This window comes from Macrobrachium nipponense, chromosome 12, assembly GCF_015104395.2.
Source record: "Macrobrachium nipponense isolate FS-2020 chromosome 12, ASM1510439v2, whole genome shotgun sequence".
Taxonomy (NCBI): Eukaryota; Metazoa; Arthropoda; class Malacostraca; order Decapoda; family Palaemonidae; genus Macrobrachium; species Macrobrachium nipponense.
Genome location: NC_087205.1, coordinates 85,959,452 through 85,981,260, shown reverse-complemented (window position 1 = coordinate 85,981,260; position 21,809 = coordinate 85,959,452). Strand labels below are relative to the sequence as shown.

Sequence of the window (21,809 nt, the reverse complement as noted above, 5' to 3'; positions counted from 1 at the left end):
GATAGTCTTGCTCTAGTAAGGTTTACCAGTGAATGCCTGATAACAAAAAACAATTTCTTTGCAACCTTTAAGTTTTTACTCGTACATCAATTCATGCGCTGTAAATCAGCCAACACAGAAATAAATTTTTTTGAAAGTACAGGCAGTCCCCGGGTTATGGCAGTCTCGGTTTACGGCTAAGAATGATCTATGTACTTCACTCAAATGTCATCTGCATGTGTTCTGATTACTGTCTAGCAATGAATATCTTCCTCTGGGGTTAGGATGGGGGCAATGAAAATCATAACCTTTCCCCTCTAGAATGCATAGAAATTTTCCAAAGACTTACTTGAGGAAAAAAATAATATTTTCAATGCCAATTAATACTGAGTGAAGTACAGTTTACAAGAAAAGGGAGCAGGCGACAGACATACCTGAGAATCTAGTTACCAAATGCATCGTACAAAATCGGGCAGAGAACAATGACAATCTGCATAAAATAACCTAATACAAAAATCAGGTGAGCCATCAAATATAAGCAAACTGGCCCATCAAAAAAATATTCTTCCTGCGAGTCAATTAAGTGAAGAGCAACTTAAACTGATAAAAGTACATTTGCAGATTTTTAAGAATATAATTTCTTATGTATCTGAAAGCTGACTGAAAGGATGATGTCCCTTAGGCCTTTCTAAAAAATTTCTCTAACACCACCAAATACTATAACCCTTTGTACAGGGAATTTCTAAGTTAACAAATGGATAGTTTTTATGGTAATATCGATTTTGTTACAAGAAAATTTTAACACATGGATAGTTTTTAAGATAACATCAATTAAGAATTCAAAAATTATTACACAAAACTCACCTAATCAACACATTTTAAATTTAAGACAATTTGATGTTTTCCAATGTAAGAATATTAATAGGCAAGTAAAGACAAGAAGTCAAGACAAGAAGTTCATTTGAAAAAAAAAACAAGTTTGTATAGTCCCACAATCACATTTGAAAACTCTAAACTTTCAGAATTACTTATGAGTAAAAATCAATAATCAACCTACAGCCTCATGACTACAAAAAGGCACCAGAAGAACCCCAGTAACTCCTGACTCACTCACTCAATGGCCTCGTTTGCCAACATCAACTTGACATTCATGGCAAGAGTTGGACCTTCTTGCTGTCATAGGCATTAGAGTCAAATAGAACAAGTATGGGTAAATGAGGAATAAAAAAAACATGCAACTCAAGAGAAAGTCACTGAATACTAGGTCCTACCGTTGCACTTACAGAAACTGAGTAATTTGTGCAAAACAAAAATAATTAAAAAATAACTTTGATCATTAAGTGAACATGATGAAATGGTAACAAAAACTTGAAAAATGCATTCCAGGGAGGAGTAACAAGTCTCTAAAACACACAGAAAAGTGAAAGAAAGTATGTGTGATGCAAGCTTGTATGAGTGGGATCTAGTCCACTAAAATAAAGCAATACAGTTTAAGATTTATAATGATACAACAGTATGTTAAATAATGCACATGTCTCCAATCTCCATTTACATAAACAGGTTTTGTGTGATTATAAGAACTCAAATTTAGACTGAAGATCTTTATTTCATTAAATGGTATAGCTAATGTAAAACCAGCATAAACTTACCAAAACAGTCTCTTCAAAACGCATCAAGTCATATTCAATTAAGGTACTTTGGTGCCCTCCCATTAAAAGCCTATGATTAAAGTTATCTGCCAACTGCAACATGCACTGCATGTTCTCTAACTGAGGAGATCTGAAAAGGAAAATTGTTTATTACAAACCTTTCCTTTACAAAAATGTAACGAACTATTTAGTAAAAATTATACTATTACCCAAAAGAATATGCTACTGTCCATAATATTACTATGAAATAAGTTCTGTGAAAAATGATTACTTGAATATGACTTCATCATTCCAGGGAAAAAAATGTGTAAAACAGATGACAGACTCATGGCAAGAGAATAAGGGAAAATAAGGAAGAAATGTAACCTTAACACAACTGACTAAAGAGAATAAGGGAAAATAAGGAAGAAATGTAACCTTAACACAACTGACTAAAGAAAGGAGAAGTTTATATTGGAAAAGTAAAAAGATGAGGTGGTGTTAGCAAAATATAAGATGAAAATGGATTAATTAAAGTAGAGGAGAAAATGGTTGTTTACAGACAGAATTACACTGAGATTCTACCATACGACAAAATATGAACTAAGGGATGACGCTAGGAGAGGAATAAAAAAACGATTTGGCATCTAAAGAGGTTATGAAAGGCCTAAGATATTAAGTAAGGATCCAAAGATAACAAGAAAAGCATGCTTGTAATATAAAAGGAACAGGGATATAATTGTTGAAAAACTGACTAGAATACTGTATACTGTATGTACTGAAAAATATACAAAATGATAATGAAACTGGAAAAAAATGTATCACCCAACAAATACGTAATCCACTACAATGTAGTATAAACCATTCAAGAAGGCAGGGTATTCAGGCACAGGTTTACCTGTCAGTCTACCTGTCAGTTCATCAAAACTGACGTTAAAACATGTTTGTGGGCAGAGTCAGGCCACTCACCAGAACTGAAGAACCAATGGAATTACCTAAAGTTCTTTCAAAACCGACTGACAGGTTATCGCATGTGTGGATGGGTAACCAACGATTTCATTTCAGTTTGCCGATGGATTGCACATGGGAAGGATTTCAGCTGCTCGGACCAGGATATAAATAAACTACGTATGGGTCTAATCAATTTCATTGTTAGACCCTGCAGTGCTATTTGTAGACCATTGTGAGTCCAAATGATACAATAAATAAAAACTATTTCCATGTGATAAATGCAATTTGAAATAGGCCTAGGCCAGTGTCCTGCTAAAAAAAGGTATCGCTAGTGGAAGTAGACTTCATATATAACTGAACCAACCTCTAAGTCTAATTTAGGCTTAAAATTATTCATATTGTATGAGAATAGAAATTTCTCTAATAGGCAATATTTAGACCATACAGGCAGTCCTCCGTTATCAACAGGGGTTCGGTTCCCGATGGGGTGCAGATAAGCAAAAACTGCCATTAACCGAAACTCGGCGATTTATGCCACCATAGTGGTGCTTATGGTGCCACCGCTTATCGGTGCCATAAGCACCATTATGGCACCTCTGTTAGGTATACTATTATAGTGCCATAAGGCACCTTATGGCCGATAACTGGAACTCAGCCTATTATGGCACCATAAATCGCCGATTTTATGGCACTTGACGAGTGCCATAAATCAGATCGCCAATAACAGAGTCCACCGATAACCAGGGACTGCCTGTACTATGTTACCCTTTTTGCTTCTTTCCTATTTTTAAATGAATTGCTGCAGCAGCTGGTTTATGTGGCTCTAACTCCTTATCACACTGCGGAGTTTCCATCGCTGGTACATAGTGTTGCCATGACGAATGCTAGGCGAGAAATGAGGGAAATGACCTTGAGTTGTCTGTCCGACTGACAGTTCTACATTTGATGTGTGGATGCTCATCCGTCAAACGGTCATGGGTGGACTGTCAGGTAAACCCGAGCATGAATACCCGGCCTAAGAAGGGTGGAGCACAATGTGAAAGTACAAGTGAAGGTACTAAAAGAAAAACTATGAAATATGAAGACTGAAAAGTGTCAGCTGGCTTCATATCAAGAATCAACCACATTGCCAATATTTATTATATGGCAACTGCAGTAACACCTTGAAAAAATCACTTGAATTACATGTTTTAGTTATAAATATGAGTGAACTATTATTCAGCAAAAAATTAATTAAGAATCTTGATGACATTCTACAACACTACATATAATGTCTCAACAAAGTCAAGAAGAAACAAGCTTTGCTACTTACGTATGAACTAGGGTGTGCATTCCTTGTCTTGTTCGTAGATGAAGCGATGTGGGAGTAAGAACAAGAATACCTGGCTCTATTGACAGAATATCTCTTATCTCCTCTGTATCATGTACTTGAAACGAAGTATACTTCATTAGTTCTGAGCTGTAATACGAAGTCACATGGCCCTGAAAATCATAATAAGAAAACATTCACTTTCTAAACCTTTGAACTGTGAAAAAAAAAATTCACAGTATAAACCTTGATGATGTTTTCCTTGAAGCACCAATGAACAAAAAATACTTGAACCTTGAAATGCTGGTTTAATTTTGCCACTATGATTGTAAATCAAAGAACTATGGGAAGATTCCTGTTTTGCCAACTGCCCTAAAGTATTTCAATATGAAATTTCCTTAGTCCATAACGCATGGACTCGTAAAGTTTTTGCCTACTACCTGTTTCATAGACCTTAACTATCCTCATTCTGTTAGGGTGGTATGACATTACACGGCCTTGACCAGAGTTTAGTCTTCATTTTTCTATAGCAGTATTGTTACTTAAAAGTACTAAGCTCTAATGTATTCAGTTCTTACTTCTTTATGTTAATCCATGTATTCTTTTCATCTGTATTACACTATAAAAGATTTTTCTTAGCCTTATTTTTCCCTTATTCACAGAAGGAAGCTTCAAGGGTAAGTTACTGCTTTTATGGTTTGCTCCTTTACATATGTGCATATATCAACAATAACAACCATAATTGGGGCATAACTGCCTATCTTCCCAATGTTGAATATTCCTTAAATTCTTTCAGATTAAATGTTCTTGAAATTTTTTAATATCCCACAAAACAGACTCCCTTTTTAATTTCAAAGGATGAATCTGCTTACTAAAACATCCATATACCCATAGCTATGAATTTAGAATTTGTAACTTTGTTACTGTAATTAAATCAAAATTCCTTCTGATTTCAGTGCATTCCTTTACAGTATTGGTGAATATTGTGTATTGGATCCTTTTTCACCTACCTCTCAAATCCCACTGCATCTTCTTGGGAATAACTATTGGTCCAAAAGATTCAAAGAAAGGTAACTGTGTCAATCCTTCAAAAATAATATCTTGTGATTTTTGTAGCTTTCTCATGCACAATTTTAGATAACCAGCATGGTTTCAACAAGGTACAACTTAGCAAAATCCTTCTTTTCAAAATTACTTTAGTTGGACATCCTCTCCGAGGGGTTAGCAAAATCGTTAGTTATTGCTTAAGATGCATCTAGACATTTGAAGTCAGCAATCAGGCTATTGAAAGGAATTTTTGCTTATATAATCTTACTCACCCTTAAGATAATTTCTAATTTTCTTTCTAAATATAAAAGCCCATGGAATGGGCAACCAATTGCCCTTGTCTTACCTAGGCACAAAGAAATAAGGGAGAATTGTGAGGCTTAACCCACAGGAAAATGACAAACTTGCCTATTAACCCCTGGTTTACTTATAGCTTTAGGGTGGATTCTGAGTAACATACGTGTGTGTTCAAGATTTCGTACCATACAGTTTGAACAAATTTTTTCGTAAAAGTGCTCCGATCACTTCCTTGGGCTATAAATGACTCATGGCTACTTTACCCTAATTCTAATAGCTATTTGGCACAGAAGAGAGGGTTCAGTTTGCCTCGCGATGTCATAGGTGAATGTTGTCCAAAAGTCCTATCCAATGATGTCTCATAAATATTTTACAATCAATATACTCAGAATTTGTTATCAATTTTTCTTTTTTTCTGTTGTGATAGTGATATTTTGTTAGCTGTAATCATAATTTTACAAAATAAAATTTTAAAAAATATTAAAAAATACACTTATACTTGGTAAAACTAGCATATTTTTACCTTGGTTTTAGGTATTCACTTTCAACTTCCCTTGGAAAATACAAAAAAATTTTCTATAAATCTTTCTTATACCATGTGCATATGCATACCTTCTTCTTTCCATTGGTTGATGAGTTTTTTTTTTTAATTGGCCATCCTTAAATTTATCCCAGTCTAGAGTGTGCTTAATATATTTAGCCTAGACTGTGCGGGTTAAAGGATGAAATATTATAAGACTCAGCAGAGGAAAAGAAACAACTATATTGTAAAACTGCACCTTAAATAAATATCAATAGTATCCACATTCTTGAGGAAAATGTTAAAATATTAAAGTTGGTGCTTAAGACGTAATCTGCAATGAGCTGTACTGTACTGCATATATTTCCTATTCTTGCATGATGTTATTTTTAACTACTAATGCTATTACTTCTGCTGCTGCTTCTCCTTTCACTGAATAGTCAAAGTTATTGCTGTATGTTCTTTCTTCAAAAGTACAGTAAAACACAAACAAACTTACCCCATTGTTACCAACCCAAACTAATTCTTCACGAGTATCAACAGCAAGTGTTGAAACACCAAAACGATCGCCACCATCAATCAAAACTGTCCTACTTTCTTGGTAATCCCCACCATTAGCAAAATCTTCAGGAGTGGCATGTGCGAATTCATCTCCTCCCTGAAATGCCTCTCCTCCTTCTGTTCCAAACATTTCTGTGTAGGCTGCATTTTCTTCATTGAAAGCATTTGTTCCACTAAAACCTGGTAAAAAAGATTTTTTAAAGAAAAATTATAGAAAGCTAAACTTTGTTATGAACAAACACTAATCTGAATAAACAAGTTATATTATTTGAGAACAACTACACAAAGCATCTTGCTGCATAGGCCTGAACTACCTCTGAGGTTAAATGAACATTCTGCTTTTACTTTGGCTAACTTTATATTTTCTGGATTTGTATAGAGTACCTTCCTTCACAACAACTGGTGACAGGAAGAGACACTTGTCAACCGGGGGCGCCACCAGCCAAGTATTGTATCATATCCATGACTCGATGAAAGGAGGACAGTCGTAATTGACTCACTGAGTCAGTCACTAAGCTACATCCACACAAGTCAGCTGAGGGAAAGTAAACAAGGTGCAAAAGAAAATTGGAAAGACTGGGAGGCAGGGGAGAGGAGTTCCAATGACTCTCCCGCATTGTCCGAAAGTGATTCAACATAGTACTTGAAAGCAGTCCTATACAGCACGTCGTTAGAAAGCTCTGAAGCTAGAATAATATCTAGCTTGAAAAGAACCTTAGATACCATAAACATTGTAGATTTGGAAGAGAAACATTAATCGAGGCAGTAGGTAGTAAGAGATTTGCTGATAGCCAAAGAAAAAGCATGCAAAGAATGAACAAGTGCATTTCGGCAAAGAAAGAGGAATAGGCTAGCAGATGAGAACTTAGAATAAACAAAACATGAGAGATCGGTTAAACCGTCGACTGAGAAGATGTAAATATCAGAATATGTAAAACTCGCTACTGACACATATCTCAATAAAACTGTCTACGCATACCTATATTATACGCTATCAATCCCATGTATGCTAACACCTCAAACTAGGTGCTGATGATGGCAGAATGTACATATGGAGCGAAGATTAACGTTTACCAAAACAGTTCTCAGGCAAACGCGTCAAACAAGATTCAGACCGTGAAATGGAGGTAGGAGTTGGAGGGCACTAGACCCCATCGCCCTAAGAACCGACCGGGTTCCTGGGAAGCAGACTTTTCCAACAGTTGCAGGGCAGTCCAGGGCTCAGGCTGCATATGGACGAGGGCACCAACACCTTACTTCTACAAGGGGAATACAAAAATGAACGTTCACTATGGGGGACTCGGAAATGTTCGCTATCATAAATTCAGTCAAACTTTTTACAGATTCTTAGAATAAGGCTTACATCCTGTTCAAGTTTCTCAATACACTTTTCCTGAACCGAAAAGGGAGTGCAAGTCAGAGCTAAAGAGGATATGTCAGTACTCTATATTAGTATTAGACCTAGCATAGGAAAAATGACAAATTTTTAATCAATTTGTATTTTTCATAGCTAACAAACTCTCAGTCTTAACAATAGGATGATCTTCTAGTGCCAGCTGGAAACTGGTCAAGAACAATCAACAATTGTAAAGCAAGGAATCTGTGGCATCTAGCAACTCATGCGTATATAAGGTGGATGTTGGTAGCTGACCAGGCTTGAAACTCATGATGCAGCAGTCTTTCTTCAACCGCCTTGGAGAGTCATCTTTCGCTTTGCTCTCCTTTCTCCAAACCGGTTTTTCAATCGAAGCCCGTGCTTTGTTTCTTATTTATTCAGCCCAGAAGTTCCGTGGACCTTGTCTTTAGACAGCCTTCTTGTTTCCCGTTCTGACCTTCCTTGGGACAGATGCAATTGCAGTAGATGTACCTTTCCTTCTACAGATGAAGGCTCACCAGAAAGGGGAGAAAAGGAAGCTTTATGCCCTGACCTAATTAATTGCTTCCGCAATCTATCTGCTTCCCTTCTTTTCTTATAGTATCTGATACTTTAAGCATAAGATCCTTAGACCAATCCCTGCATTCCTCACCTCAAATTTAGGCATCCTGCTTACACAGTAATCATTCCTACATAACCTGATATCTGTAGATTTTCTTCCAGTGGAAGACATCCTAGGAAGATTACAATTACAGTATCATGACAAGAGAAAACTGCTAAAATTTGCAAAATACCAACAATTGCCAGAATTCTGACATGGGCTAAAACATTCAAAACACACCTGGTGGAGAACAGGTGAACTAGACAATCATCCAGGCAGCCATTCGATTTTTTTTCGTTTGAATACCGACTCGCCTAATCGGCGCAGAGATAGAGCGAACTTTGACAGTAGGTAAGATTCGTCTCAAATAACCAGAATTTTAACAACAAAAGAGAAAAAGATTAGAAAAGGCTGCTTTTTCATTTGGTTCAGGAAAAGACTACTCTATGCAACTCGCAAACTAAAGGCTCCACAGATCTGAATGAAATCTCTACATCTCTTAGGTAATGAGACAAAAACAAACCACACCTTCACTGAGCCATAATAACAATGTCCTCTACAGCTAAATTCTTTAAAAAACAAAATGATGCACCCATTGCTTGCACATCAGGAATGCTGACCTCCAGCAAAGGTAAAATGTCAGGGTCAAGCCTCTTAAGATCCAACTTAACCAAACAGTGAATACATATAGACACAGCATTCTTAGACATATGAGAGGTACATAATCTCCTAACCCCCCAAAATTATTAATATCACATCTACTCAGCTTCAATCTAAGTAGTACTACTGTACTCTAACAGCACTTACAAGTGACACTTCCTCATTACCCACTAAAAGCGTCAACTCTGGTATGTTAACATCTCTGGGAAGGTATTTTGCCTAACATTTGTTTGTTCGTAACTCTAAACAAGGACAGGAACAAAAGACAAAAGTCTCCATTGCAAAAGTCAATAGTCTATGGAAACCCTTGAAATTCACTAACTCTTTTGCAGTTGCCAGGACTACCATGAAGAGTTTTCACAGTCAGGACTTTAAAAAAGTTATGTATTATACAATTAAGTTTGTTCATACTTTACCTGGCAGATATATATATACTGTATTCTCCGAAGTCCGACAGAATTTCAAAATTCGCGGCACACGCAGTGGGCGGCCAGGTGGTGGTACCCATTCCCCCGCCGCTGGGTAGGCGGATATCAGGAACTATTCCCATTTTCTATTCATATTTTTATCAGTGCCACGGTCTCCTGAGGGGAGGTGGGTGGGCACTTTAATTATATATATCTGCAGGTAAGTATGAACAAACTTAATTGTATTATAACAATAACATTTTGTTCATGAAACTTACCTGACAGATATATATATAGCGAAATCCCACCTCGGATGGTGGGAAGAGACAGAATAGGATTTTTGGGAAACTAAATTAAGTTGATGATATACATCTTGGTCCTCACCTGTTAGCATAGCCGACTTCGTGATTACTGTCACTAAAGTCTGCTTCTGCGTTACTAGAGTTTGCCAGCGAGTAGTAGAGACCTGTAATGCTGGTGCGCTCTAGATGATCTGTCAACAGGGGCGTGACCACAATGTGACTAGACCATATGACCCATACTTCTTAGGGCAACGAAGCTAAAACCACCACCTGACCTAACCTATTAAAGTTAGTTCCATAACTTCTAGGCTAAAGAAAAGGAACGCGCCTCAAGCGACCAACCCTTCAAAGTTAAAAGCACCTATCCCTTTTCTATAGGATAGGATTCGTGTTGCTTTGCTGCCCCCAATAATATATCTACGGATATGTATGGTCCTAGCGACTTACAGATCTCAAATGTCGTCTTTCACATCCCGTCGGGAAGTGTGAAGCGAACACAGAGTTGCTTCGCTAAAGCGTGGCACTCAGGATGTTACTGAGTGTCATGCTCTGTTGAAATGCTTCCGATGGCCGCGCCCTCACCTCTTGAGCATTCATATTAAGAAAAAATCTCAAAATCTTTATGCAAACATAATGAATGAGACTTCTTAAAAGAACTCCTTGACTATAATGCCAGGGTGTTCTTGGACATGAACCAGTCTGGTCTTTTAACGGAACACCGCAGATTGTCCGTTGACCTCGACTTACTATAGTTTTATAAGATAAAACTTGAGAGACCCGACAGGGCACAGGACTCTCTAATGCCTTTGCCCAATAATTTGTGCCATACCCTTGGTCTCCAAACCTTCGGGTCAAGGGTTAGACAGGTTTTCGTTCTTATCAAGAACGGAAGTTCTAGAGGACAGACCGCATTATGTCCTTTAAAGCTAAACCCTCTGATGGATAGCTAAAAGCTCACTAACCCTCTTTGCCGTGGCTAGAGCGGTTAGAATGTTAGCCTTTCTGGTCACGTGTATTAAGTTCGCAGAAAGGATAGGTTCGAAATGCTTTTGGCATCAGAACTCAGACTACGTCTAAGTTCCATGCCGGAACCTGCGATCCAGAGAATTTCAAGATCTCCCCAGACCTCAAAGATCGTGAAGCTTTGTTTTTGTTGGACAGAACCGAATCTCTGAGCCTAGAGGCCGTCAACAACATATTTGCATATTCTACAATAGTTAGGACTTCTATCTTATCTCGTACTTCATACGGAAAGATAGAACCATAAAGAAATTCACAGAGGTCGAGTTGGAGGAACAGTCATTTCCCTTCACTATCCAGAAACGGCCCCCCGCTCCGATTGAACACTGAAAATAGGCAGCACTGCTTTGCCTTGGCCAAGAGACTGCCATTAATCTAGAAGATCTTATCGCTTCTCGATAGTCTGAACGCCTTCAGACTCAGAGAGGAGAGATATTAGATACTTCACTAAGTGACGAAGTTAGATTACACGATTCTCTCGGGAAGGGTCTTTGGACAATTCTCTGAATTACCTGACCTCTGTGAATCCAACCTCTTAGAGGCCAACATGTGGCGACTAAAGCTAATCCTCTAGGATCATGAATAAGGGAACAACTTAAGAGGAAGCTCCTTCGTCTTCAAAATTACGAAAAAACTTAACGAAAGGACGCCCTCAGTCTCCTCACTTTCGAAATACTTCTAAGTGAGGATTACTCGGACGTCAGTAGTTGTTGCCTTCGATCGAGAAGACCCGCACGACGTGCACTAGTTTAACGAACCTCTTGAGGACCGTTACGTTCCGTGCCCAAGCCCATAACCAATTCTCTGTTCTTGAGCTATGAAAGAGCTGAGAAATTATCCGAGATGATTTGGCCACTCGATCCAAACTCACCCTTCGAGGAACTGGAGAGCCGACCAATTTGGCTTCCAATTCTTTCAGACAATGTGCCAGAACATCTGTTCCTCTGTTCGGATGTCTGGCACCCTCTCGCTATCACCCGAGGTGATCCTCAAGCCGTTGAGAGAAAATTAGAATTATTACAAGATCTTTGATGTTATTCCAATTTCTTCGTGAGGAAAAATTGTAGAAGTCTGAATTGCTGTTTATTCAGGGGAAAACAAGCTTCTCCAGCGAGGAAATGGTCCCCAGCAAACTCATCCATTCCCTCACTCAGCCTGCTTCCTTCCCTAAATAAGGCTGCACTTTGCATAAGCAGGAGAGCATTATTATAGTGCTATGCCGCGGTAGATTCGTACAGAGATCTGTTACCGTGCGGTAAACCCGCACCGAACAAGTATAAGAGATATCTTGTTGAAATTTTCTAAGTAAACGGAAGGCATGTTCATTCATGATTACTAGAAATTTCCTCAACCCGAGGCTAAAAATCCATGATTGTAGGGCAGAGAGACGCAACCAAACGCGCATGGACACCGAGCTAGCTGGTACTGCGTAGATCACATCACAGTAACAGCAGCCTTGTTCATCGTCTCGCACTATCTGCCTGAGTTGCCAGTCTACTCCTTTACGAAGGGGGATAGGTATGAAATTATCGAGCAAAACAAAGGAAAAACTTCTCAGCAGGCATATTAAACGAAACAAAATTCGCTAAATACAGAATCTGAGTTGGTGTTGTCGTAACAATACCTGAATAGTTATTCTTACTCCGAAAAACTCTTGGAAGGTTGAAGGGAGTGTCAAATAAATACATTAGAAACAACAGTTCTTTCGGCTTCTATCCGCAGAGGTAAATACTATATGCGTATATGACTTGACCCATGCGTTAGCAAAATGACGCAAAGATAAAACTACGTAAGTATTGTAGTAATTTTGAAACATCGAATTCTCTACTACATCTTTCCTCGACGAGGAAGAGAGAAAGAAAGGGAAAACGACTGTCCACGTTCTAATGAATGAGACTTTTTAAAAGAACTCCTTGACTCTTTGCCAAGAAAAGGGAGTAAGTATTCGAATAGAGATCATCAAGAGAGAACCGAGGATCGAAAAGGACCGTTCAATGTTCTTATGATATTGGACATAAGACTTCCTGGATCTAGTCTACAAGACTTTTTCTTACTCCCCGGATGAGCCTCTGGAAATGAATGAGAGCTCTTCGAAATTTGTTAATGAGTTTATCCGCTTAAACGATAAAAAAACGTTAAAATCTATGTCAATGAGAACTACCCCATTTATGAGGGGTCCCCCGGTCCCCCCCACTTAAATGACAAAACGTTTAGTATCTTGACAATGGGGAAAACGTCCTTACTAGACAAAACTATTAGCACTTTGCTAATAGGGAAAAGGAAAACCCTTTAACATGACGAAAGTCACCCAGGAATCCGAGTATATAATCTTCCCAGATTCTCAGAGAAATCGATGGAAGAGGAAAGGGGAGGGATCGAAGAAAAATTCGGGTATGGCTTCTCCTCCCTAACTCCGAATCCTTTTTTAAAAATTTCTGTACAAAGGAATGTCCTATGGAGAGTCCTGAAAAAACCTCCTCTTGACGAGCGTTTATAAGCGTCAAGCGTCCTAAGAAACGTCCTGAACAGCAAATAAAACGCCTTTTCTACAAGTCTTTTCTCTCCCAAAGCGGTCCTGCCGAGCTTCCACCGAAGCGTCCTGGCGAATGTGCACAAAAGCGTCCTCAAAAGCGTCCTGGAAAGCGTCCTGCTGAGGCGTCCTCAAAAGCGTCCTGCCGGCGTCCCTGCTGAGCGTCCTCCAAAAAACGTCCTGCTTAGCTACGAGCGTGTCTGAGCAGAGAACACCAAGTCTTCTGAACGACGTTTCAGAGAGGAAAACTCGTTGAGCGCCTTGATGCAGCAATGGCCCGAAGGCCCCCAAGAGGGTCTCCTGGGTCGAGCGAACCTTGCCAACATCTCAATGTTATGACGAACCCGCGTTTTGCGTATGACGTTGAATATTTTTAAGGACGTCCTCATGCGAGTCTCCATGGAGAGCCGCCACGCTGCTCCTGAAGAGTGTGAACACTAAAGGAAGACGTATGGCTTTCGTCTTCCGCAAGGTGCTTGCGAAGCGTCCTGGAGAATGTCTCTACTTATAGGACGTCGAGCACCTCCAAAAGCTTCCTCACGTCTAAATTGCCCTTCTTATGCCGACCAGAGACATAAGTTGTTTGACTGTGCAAAGCAGCTTGCCGGCCGTCAAACTTATCAGCTTGCTTTTCGAAGTAAAGCGAACGTTACATAACGTATACGGAGCGCCATGAGGAGAGGAGACGAATACTGAGTTGCTCCTCCAAAAGGTGGAATCAAGAATGTCCTTGATTACCAAATTCTTTTGGAATGCTAGCGAGGTTGAAACAGCTCTAACTTCATGAGCGTTCACTCAGCAGGAGGCTCAAATCACTCTTCTGGCAAGATGAATGAACTCCTTAATAATGTACAAGTGATATATACATGAGCGTTCATATACATGAGCGTTCACGTCGCAGGAGGCTCAAATCACTCTTCTGGCAAGATGAAATGAGCCTCTTTTAATAATGTATAATGATGTATACATGAGCGTTCACTCTCAGGGGGCTCAAATCACTCTTCTGGCAAGATGAATGAGCCTCCTTAATAATGTATAAATGATGTATACATGAGCGGTCACTCGCAGGAGGCTCAAATCACTCTTCTGGAAAGATGAATGAGCCTCTTAATAATGTATAAATGATATATACATGAGCGTTCACTCGCAGGAGGCTCAAATCACTCTTCTGGCAAGATGAATGAGCTCCTTAAATGTCCCTTAGAAAAAGAGCCAGTGCATTCTTCTAAAAGGGTAAATGTGGTCTCTTTACTCCTCATCCTCTCGTGACGAGAGAGAGGACGTGAAGCGTCCTCTTCTCTAAAGCTTCTTTAGGGGGTGCGAGTCCTTCCGAGACCCCAACCCCTGTGTGGGGGAGGATGAGGATGCCTCGGAGGCCGAGAAACAACCCTTGAAGCTTCGTGCACGTGCTCGATTCTTCGGCAGCCTGGGAAGCGACAACAGGACCTGCCGAAAGGAAGCCAGATCAGCATGAAAAAACCCGTAACCCTCCTTCGGCTTTTGACATGCCCTCTCCCTGGTTTCTGGGAGTCCGACAGAGGTCTAGGCTAGAGGCGTTATGGGGCCGATCTGACGTTCCTCCTAACGAGAGAGAGGTACGTGAAGCGTCTCTTCTCTAAAGCTTCTTAGAGGGCGCGAGTCCTTCCGAGAGCTCCAAAACCCTTGCGCGGGACGGGGAGGACGCCTCGGGGCGAGGACTGAGAAGCAATCCTTCAAGATTCGTGCGCGTGCACGATCTTTAGCAGGCCTGGGAAGCGTCAACAGGTTCTGCCGAAGGGACGCCAGATCGGTGGGGAGCCCCCGTAACCCTCTTGCGGCTTTCGACATGCCCTCTCCCTGAGTCCTGGGAGTCCGACAGAGGTCCAGGCCTAGAGGCATTATGGGCCGATCTGACGCCCCCTCCACAACACAAGGGGCACTACACTTCACAACACTGATTGGAGAGCGAGCACTTTAGTCTAAGATTACTTGATGTAATCCTCTAGCAGACACTTCTTCTAGGCCCCGTAAGCCCCTACCACAGGGTTAGGCAAAATAAAATCTACAGGAGGTTAGAAGGTTCATTATTTCTAACTTCTGTTTACTGTGGAGGAAAACTCCTGATTCTAACACGCTCTAAAATGCGTACATGAATCCTACTTCTTCCGTAATCAGTCACACATTACACTAATTACATTGAACTTATGCAAAGAAACAAGTAAACGCCATATACACTAAGCGAGTGTCTACCGAAAGTTCCGGTAGCTTCACCATCCCCCACCCATGCAGACAACAAAATCTGAAACTAGGCTAACTAGCCTCAGACATCAAATGCAATGAAAAATTACGATAGCGTATGCCTAGCCCACAAATCCAAGTCAATAATCGTAAGAATAATTAGGATACTTAAGCGGCTAATGAAGTTTCAAAATCCTAGGCGGAGGTCTGTAAACAGTTGTTTACCGACCGGCGACAGAAAAAATATGAATAGAAAATGGGAATAGTTCCTGATATCCGCCTCCCAGCGGCGGGAATGGGTACCACCACCTGGCCGCCCACTGCGTGTGCCGCGAATTTTGAAATTCTGTCGGACTTGCGGAGAATACAGCTAATATATATATCTGTCAGGTAAGTTTCATGAACAAAAGGACATTTCTAAAGGCTCAAATGGCTCCGCAGAAGAAAATTTTAAACTATATTACGGTTCCCAAAAAAAGGTTGACAAGCCTTTCTAAGCAAATTCTAAGAAAATGAAAGACACTGACATGTGTCTATGTAGGCGTAAGTGCAGGAAGTATGTACTACCTTGAGACTAACATCAGAAGCGATAAACCACACACTGCCTTCGATATACATTAGCAGTCAAATTTCTATTAGAGTTGATGAAACATTACCAAACCAACATGGTTATATGAAACACTTGGTGAAGGGCTCTAGGGAGATTTACCACTCTGGGAAGTATATCCCAAAACCAATAACTCAACAGTACAGCCACTGAGGACATCCTGGAGTTTCAGGATTCTCTCAACTCGTTGAGTACCTTTCTTATACTCACACAGGAAAGAGGTAAGTGCCCATAACCAACCAATCTTGCGGAAACATGTCTACTGCCAAAGTCTGAGGGTCCTGTTTGACAAGTCACTGAGGCAGTGCCTAATTTTATTTGTTGAGAATATTCCTATCTATCCAAAAAAAAAACCAAGAAAGTCATACTACAGTGAAGCAGCACAACAGCAAAATCCTGAATGCCAAGCACCACCAATGGCACATGGCACAGAGTCCTGACAAGACCTCAAACACCCAATTTGGTGGGGAACAGAACTAGACAGTCCATCTGAATCAGCCAAGAACTCTCCTTTTTTTTCCCTTTTTTTTTTTTAATGCTGAGCACCTGACCAGTACAAAGATATAAATGATCTTTACCACTAGATAAATTTTATTCTAAATAATGTATATATTTTGTCTGATTACACAAGGAAACATGAACTGTTTTCATATTAAAAAAAAACACCTTTTTGTATTAAAAAATCTATGAAAATAGGCTGAAACTATTCATCCTTAATATCCAATGTTTAAGTCACTCTTACACATTCAACTTGACATGCTAAATGTTGTCTGCATATTCAGGCAACCCTGTATCATCTTAAAAATATTTTCAACAAACTAACCATTACCACACAAAGAGAACACATGGTGCTTACCTAATATTTCATCTCCGAAAGGGACACCTGAGAAGTCCATTTTTGGCAGTAGTAAATATAAACCTCTGTCAAAAGTAGAAAAGTACTATATGAATAGATCCAACATTAATTAAAGTAAAAAAATTTTATTAGTATTGTACAGTGATCTACCTAATCAATTTACAGAATATAATTGACATGTAAAAATCAAGACCAAAAATATGACAAAAATCTTTTTACTATTTTTTTTCTAGGTATGTATACAAACAATAGTATATTCAGCAGGAGTATGTTGTGATCCCAATTTTAGTAGTCATAGGAACACCCCATTAGCCTACCATAAAAAAATCACTTTTTCTTTGGTGGCATGGACTACTTGATGTGGCTGAGGTGAGATTACGATAAAATGCTATGGTTTATATAGTTAACAAAAAACTTTAGGACTAAATTTTTTTTATTTGTTCATGTGAGAGTACAAAGCATCACCTTCTACATAGACAGGTCTCCCTCTTCAGTGGGAGGGCAGTCTCTCAACTGACTGGCATGTTCAATCTCTATCCAGAAATTAAGAATACTAGGCTATCCCACACTATAAATTATTAGACAACATATAATTAATACATGGTTCCCCATTCCCAAAATAAAAAAGCCTCCAGCAAAAAAATTAAGACGAAATTCTATGGAAGCCCTATGCTTATTAGGGCATCCATTAAACTTCAACTGTACTCTGTACAATGGCCACTTATCCTATCCTAACCCAACCTGGGATTCTGTGTCCTATTAATCATCCACTGGAGCCTCCCTGCAAATATTTGTTATCAATAAATCTCTAGATTTACACACAGCTCACATACAATCTTACAGCAAAAGAGCATAAAAGTGAAATATAATTAGCACTGAACTACCCTAGCATGAATATCATACATATACGTACTTGGTTAACTCTGCCGAGACAAAAAGGGTTTCCAAGTTTGGGCCAACACATGAAATCATGAATTACTTAAAACCTAGGTAAAACTAGGGAACAGCTCTGCACAGTAAATTCTTAATAAACTACCAAAATACTAGAAAATATAAATTTCCAAAGTAATACCTATGGTAAAAGACCTCAAGGCGACATAGAGGCCACCTCTCCCGGAACGCGACCACCTTCCCAAAAAAGTACTTGAACTCGTTGCCATGAGCATCAGTCAAGAGTTGTGGCCCATCCAGGCAGCACACCGAGACCTCTACGCTACTCTCGAAGTAGGTAAGTGTTTTCTCCTAAAAGATGAAACGATGGCATAGCTAAATTCAAGCCCTTTTCCGGGAAGTGGCCGCATCCCGAGAGGTGGCCGCTAAATTGTCGCTCAGTCATTTGTCAAGGAATTTAAAGGATTAAATGGATTACAAATGAACAAATGTTACAGTAAGGGAATTTTACCATCAGAACTGGCTGAACCTGGAAAAACTTTGTAACATTTGTTCAATTGTAATCCATTTAATCCTTTTAACTGCCTTAAAAAATTCAAGTCCACGTAAAGAAGTGTCTTATCTAGTGAATTTTAAACCTTAAAATATACCATACTCATCAAACTTGTGATGCGATTTTTGCGCTTTATAGCGCAAGCTTTCTATTTTCATCTTTATTTAGTTATATTTTTCCTTAATTTATATTTCAATCGTTGTGGCTGTGACCTTTAAACCTTTATTAATTCAAATAAACTTCACCAATAAACTGATGTATTAAAAGAAATGCCTCTAAATTATTTATCCTCTGAATTGACATCCTAGGTACGAATTTTTTCTGTTTACCCTGTTTTAAAATTTCATCCAAGTGAACAGCAAGCAGCATAGGCTAAATAGCTAAGAAGCTGTTCACTACCTAGTTCTACAAAAACCTGTCTAGGGTACAAGACTGTTTATGTTATTGGTCACATACACTAGGTAGTACTAGGCTACTAGGTAGCTACCTACCTAGCCTAGTAGCTAGGCTATAGGTATAGGTACTATACCTAGCTACCTAGTAGTAGGTACCTAGGTATACCCAGTAGGTAGGTTAAACAAAAAAATAACCACTGCCGCAGTTCTCTTAAACCAAAGTAGGGTAGTAACCCGAAATAATCACTAATAAAGCCGAAATAAAGACTTATAAAAACTTAATAAGGCCGAAATACTAAAGACCTAAAAAAAACCTAAGTTGTGGAAAGCTTGTCAAAAGTAGGCTAAAGCTACCCATTAGGTAGTTAACGGTGTATGCAGGAAAGTTCTTCCAATAAAGTTTACATAAACTTAAGCTACACATCAAACTTTGCAAAAGATTAAAAAAACATTCAAACAAACAGACTTACCAATTCTTTTTTAAAAATGAACATAAGCTGACAGTCAGTGTTGCGATACTTGTTGAGACATCTTGACACTGGTTTACATTTCACTGTTTTGGTCGGGAGGTCGCTTACTCTTCAAAAGTAAAGTCACTTGTCAGGCAAAACTAATAGATGTTTATTAAATAGAAGTGGCCACCCTTTATGCTGCTTGCTGTTCACCTGGAAGAAATTTTAACATAAACAGAAAAGATTCGTATGTCAATTCAGAGGATAAATAATTTAGAGGCATTCCTTTTAATACGTCAGTTTATTAGTGAAGTTTATTTGAATTAATAAAGGTTTAAAGGTCACAACCACAACGAGTAAAATATAAATTAAGGAAAAATATAACTAAATAAAGATGAAAATAGAAAGCTTGCGCCATAAAGCGCAAAAATCGCATTACAAGTTTGATGAGTATGGTATATTTTAAGGTTTAAAATTCACTAGATCAGACACTTCTTTACGTGGACTTGAATTTTTTACGGCAGTTAAAAGGATTAAATGGATTACAAGTGAACAAATGTCACAAATTTTTTCCAGGTTCAGCCAGTTCTGATGGTAACATTCCTTTACTGTAACATTTGTTCATTTGTAATCCATTTAATCCTTTATATTCCTTAACAAATACAAGTCCAGTGTCTGATCTATTGAATTTTAAACCTTAAAATATACCATACTCATCAAACTTGTGATGCGATTTTTGCGCTTTATAGCGCAAGCTTGCTATTTTCATCTTTATTTAGTTATATTTTTCCTTAATTTATATTTCACTCGTTGTGGCTGTGACCTTTAAACCTTTAATAATTCAATTAAATTTCCCCCAATAAACTGACGTATTAAAAGAAATGCCTCTAAATTATTTATCCTCTGAATTGACATTCGAATTTTTTCTGTTGATGTTTTAAAATTTCTTCCAGGTGAACAGCAAGCAGCATAAAGGGTAGCCACTTCTATTTGAATAAACATCTATTACATTGGTACATCATTGCGTATACAATTTATTCATCTAAGAAGAAAAAAGTTGTTTTTCGTCAAAATGCATTTTCAATTTTTAAGCTCTTGAAGAAAATGTTACGCCGGCTGGTTCAAGTCGGACCATAAAAGATGAGACGATTTCTAATCTGAAAATTCGCTATACTAGTCAAAATGACTCAGATCTTATTCATATCAGTTGTTATTTCAAGTGGGGAAAACGTTTTGATTTATCTCATATATCGAACGTGAAAGTAGCGCACTTACAAACTTCATTGGGAACATTTTAAAAACCGCGCAGTATCACCTTCACAAAATTAGTAAAATATACATCATTATACACCATTAACAGACAATTTATAGAGACAACGTTATATATTAATAGTGCAGCGAAGCTGTTTTTAGAAAATGCCCATCAAAAAGGTTGAAAAACAAAATTCGGAAAAAAATGCATTTTCAGGATTTTAACATCAGCAGTTGTCGAATAATATTAGTGCTATACTAACACCACAAAGCATACTTCATTATATACCATTAGAAAGGTAATTTAATCTACTTTAATTTCGTATATAACAATGTGTGATAAAATGCATTTTTAGGGGAATAACGCAAAAATGTATAAAAAAAAAAATAGCGATTTCAGGGAGTTTTGCCCCCCTAAAAAGCTTGCTAGGGGCCCCAGACGTCATATTTTTTTTTTTGTGGGGGGGGCGGGAAGGGCCTAATACTAGGGACCTACCAGAACACACTGGTGAAGAAATTATTTGGTTACAAATTTTTTCCCGGTTCGACTCCTGTATTCCCTTCCTATTTGGAGTTTAATTGGGAACCCTTTTCGAACCATACCACCTTCACAAATTGAGTAAAATATATATTATTATACACCATTATATAGAAATCTTGTTTATATTTTAATAATGCAACTAAAATGTCTATTCAAAAAGTTAAAAGACAAAATTGGGAAAAAATGCATTTTCAGGGTTTTAACATCAACCTTTGTTGATCATAGGTACTATACTAACAGAGCAAAATATATATTATATACCATTAGAAAGGTAATTTTATCTACTTTAATTTCGTTTACAGTAATGTTCTCGATGAAATGCATAGTTTGGGAGTATAACGCGAACATGTAAAAAAAGAAAAAATTGCTATTTCAGTTTTTTTTTTTTTTTTTTTTTTTTTTTTTTTGGCCCCTAGAAATTTTGCTAGGGACCCCGGACTTTTTTTTTTTTTTTGGCTAATACCAAGGTCCTATCAGAACACACTGTTGAAGGAATTATTTGGTTACAAATTCTTCCTGATTCGACCATTGGATTCCCTTCTTATTATGAGATTGGTCAAGTATTGTAACTTTCAGTGTGCACCGCACGCAGTATCTCCATTCCAGTCACTTTCGTATAGGCGGAAACGAAGCACCTGTCCTTTCTCTTATTAATCAGATGGAGAATATTCTTCACTCAGTGAATTATACGTGTTCCTCTACTACGAAATTTTTCGCCTCCTTGACGAAAAATTTCTTAGCAGGCAGGCAAAGAAAATATCAAGAAGCAAGAACGCCGCAAAGAAAATATCAAGAAGCAAGAACGCCGCAAAGAAAATATCAAGAAGCAAGAACGCCGGATGCAGGAACACGCATAATT

General features: G+C 38.5%; 1 protein-coding gene across 1 annotated transcript in view; it reads right to left on the bottom strand.

Moving 5' to 3' along the window:
* The window catches only part of LOC135224637 (PAN2-PAN3 deadenylation complex catalytic subunit PAN2-like), a 93,190-nt gene extending 73,872 nt beyond the window's left edge, over window positions 1-19,318 (bottom strand). The window contains exons 1-5 of the mRNA XM_064263846.1: window positions 19,177-19,318; window positions 16,868-16,932; window positions 6,231-6,472; window positions 3,871-4,040; window positions 1,629-1,758 (exon numbers count right to left, since the gene is read on the bottom strand). Coding sequence (XP_064119916.1) covers window positions 1,629-1,758; window positions 3,871-4,040; window positions 6,231-6,472; window positions 16,868-16,907 — 582 coding nt within the window. The 5' untranslated portion in view covers window positions 16,908-16,932; window positions 19,177-19,318. The remainder of the gene's footprint in view (window positions 1-1,628; window positions 1,759-3,870; window positions 4,041-6,230; window positions 6,473-16,867; window positions 16,933-19,176) is intronic.
* Between the last annotated feature and the right edge of the window lie 2,491 nt (window positions 19,319-21,809).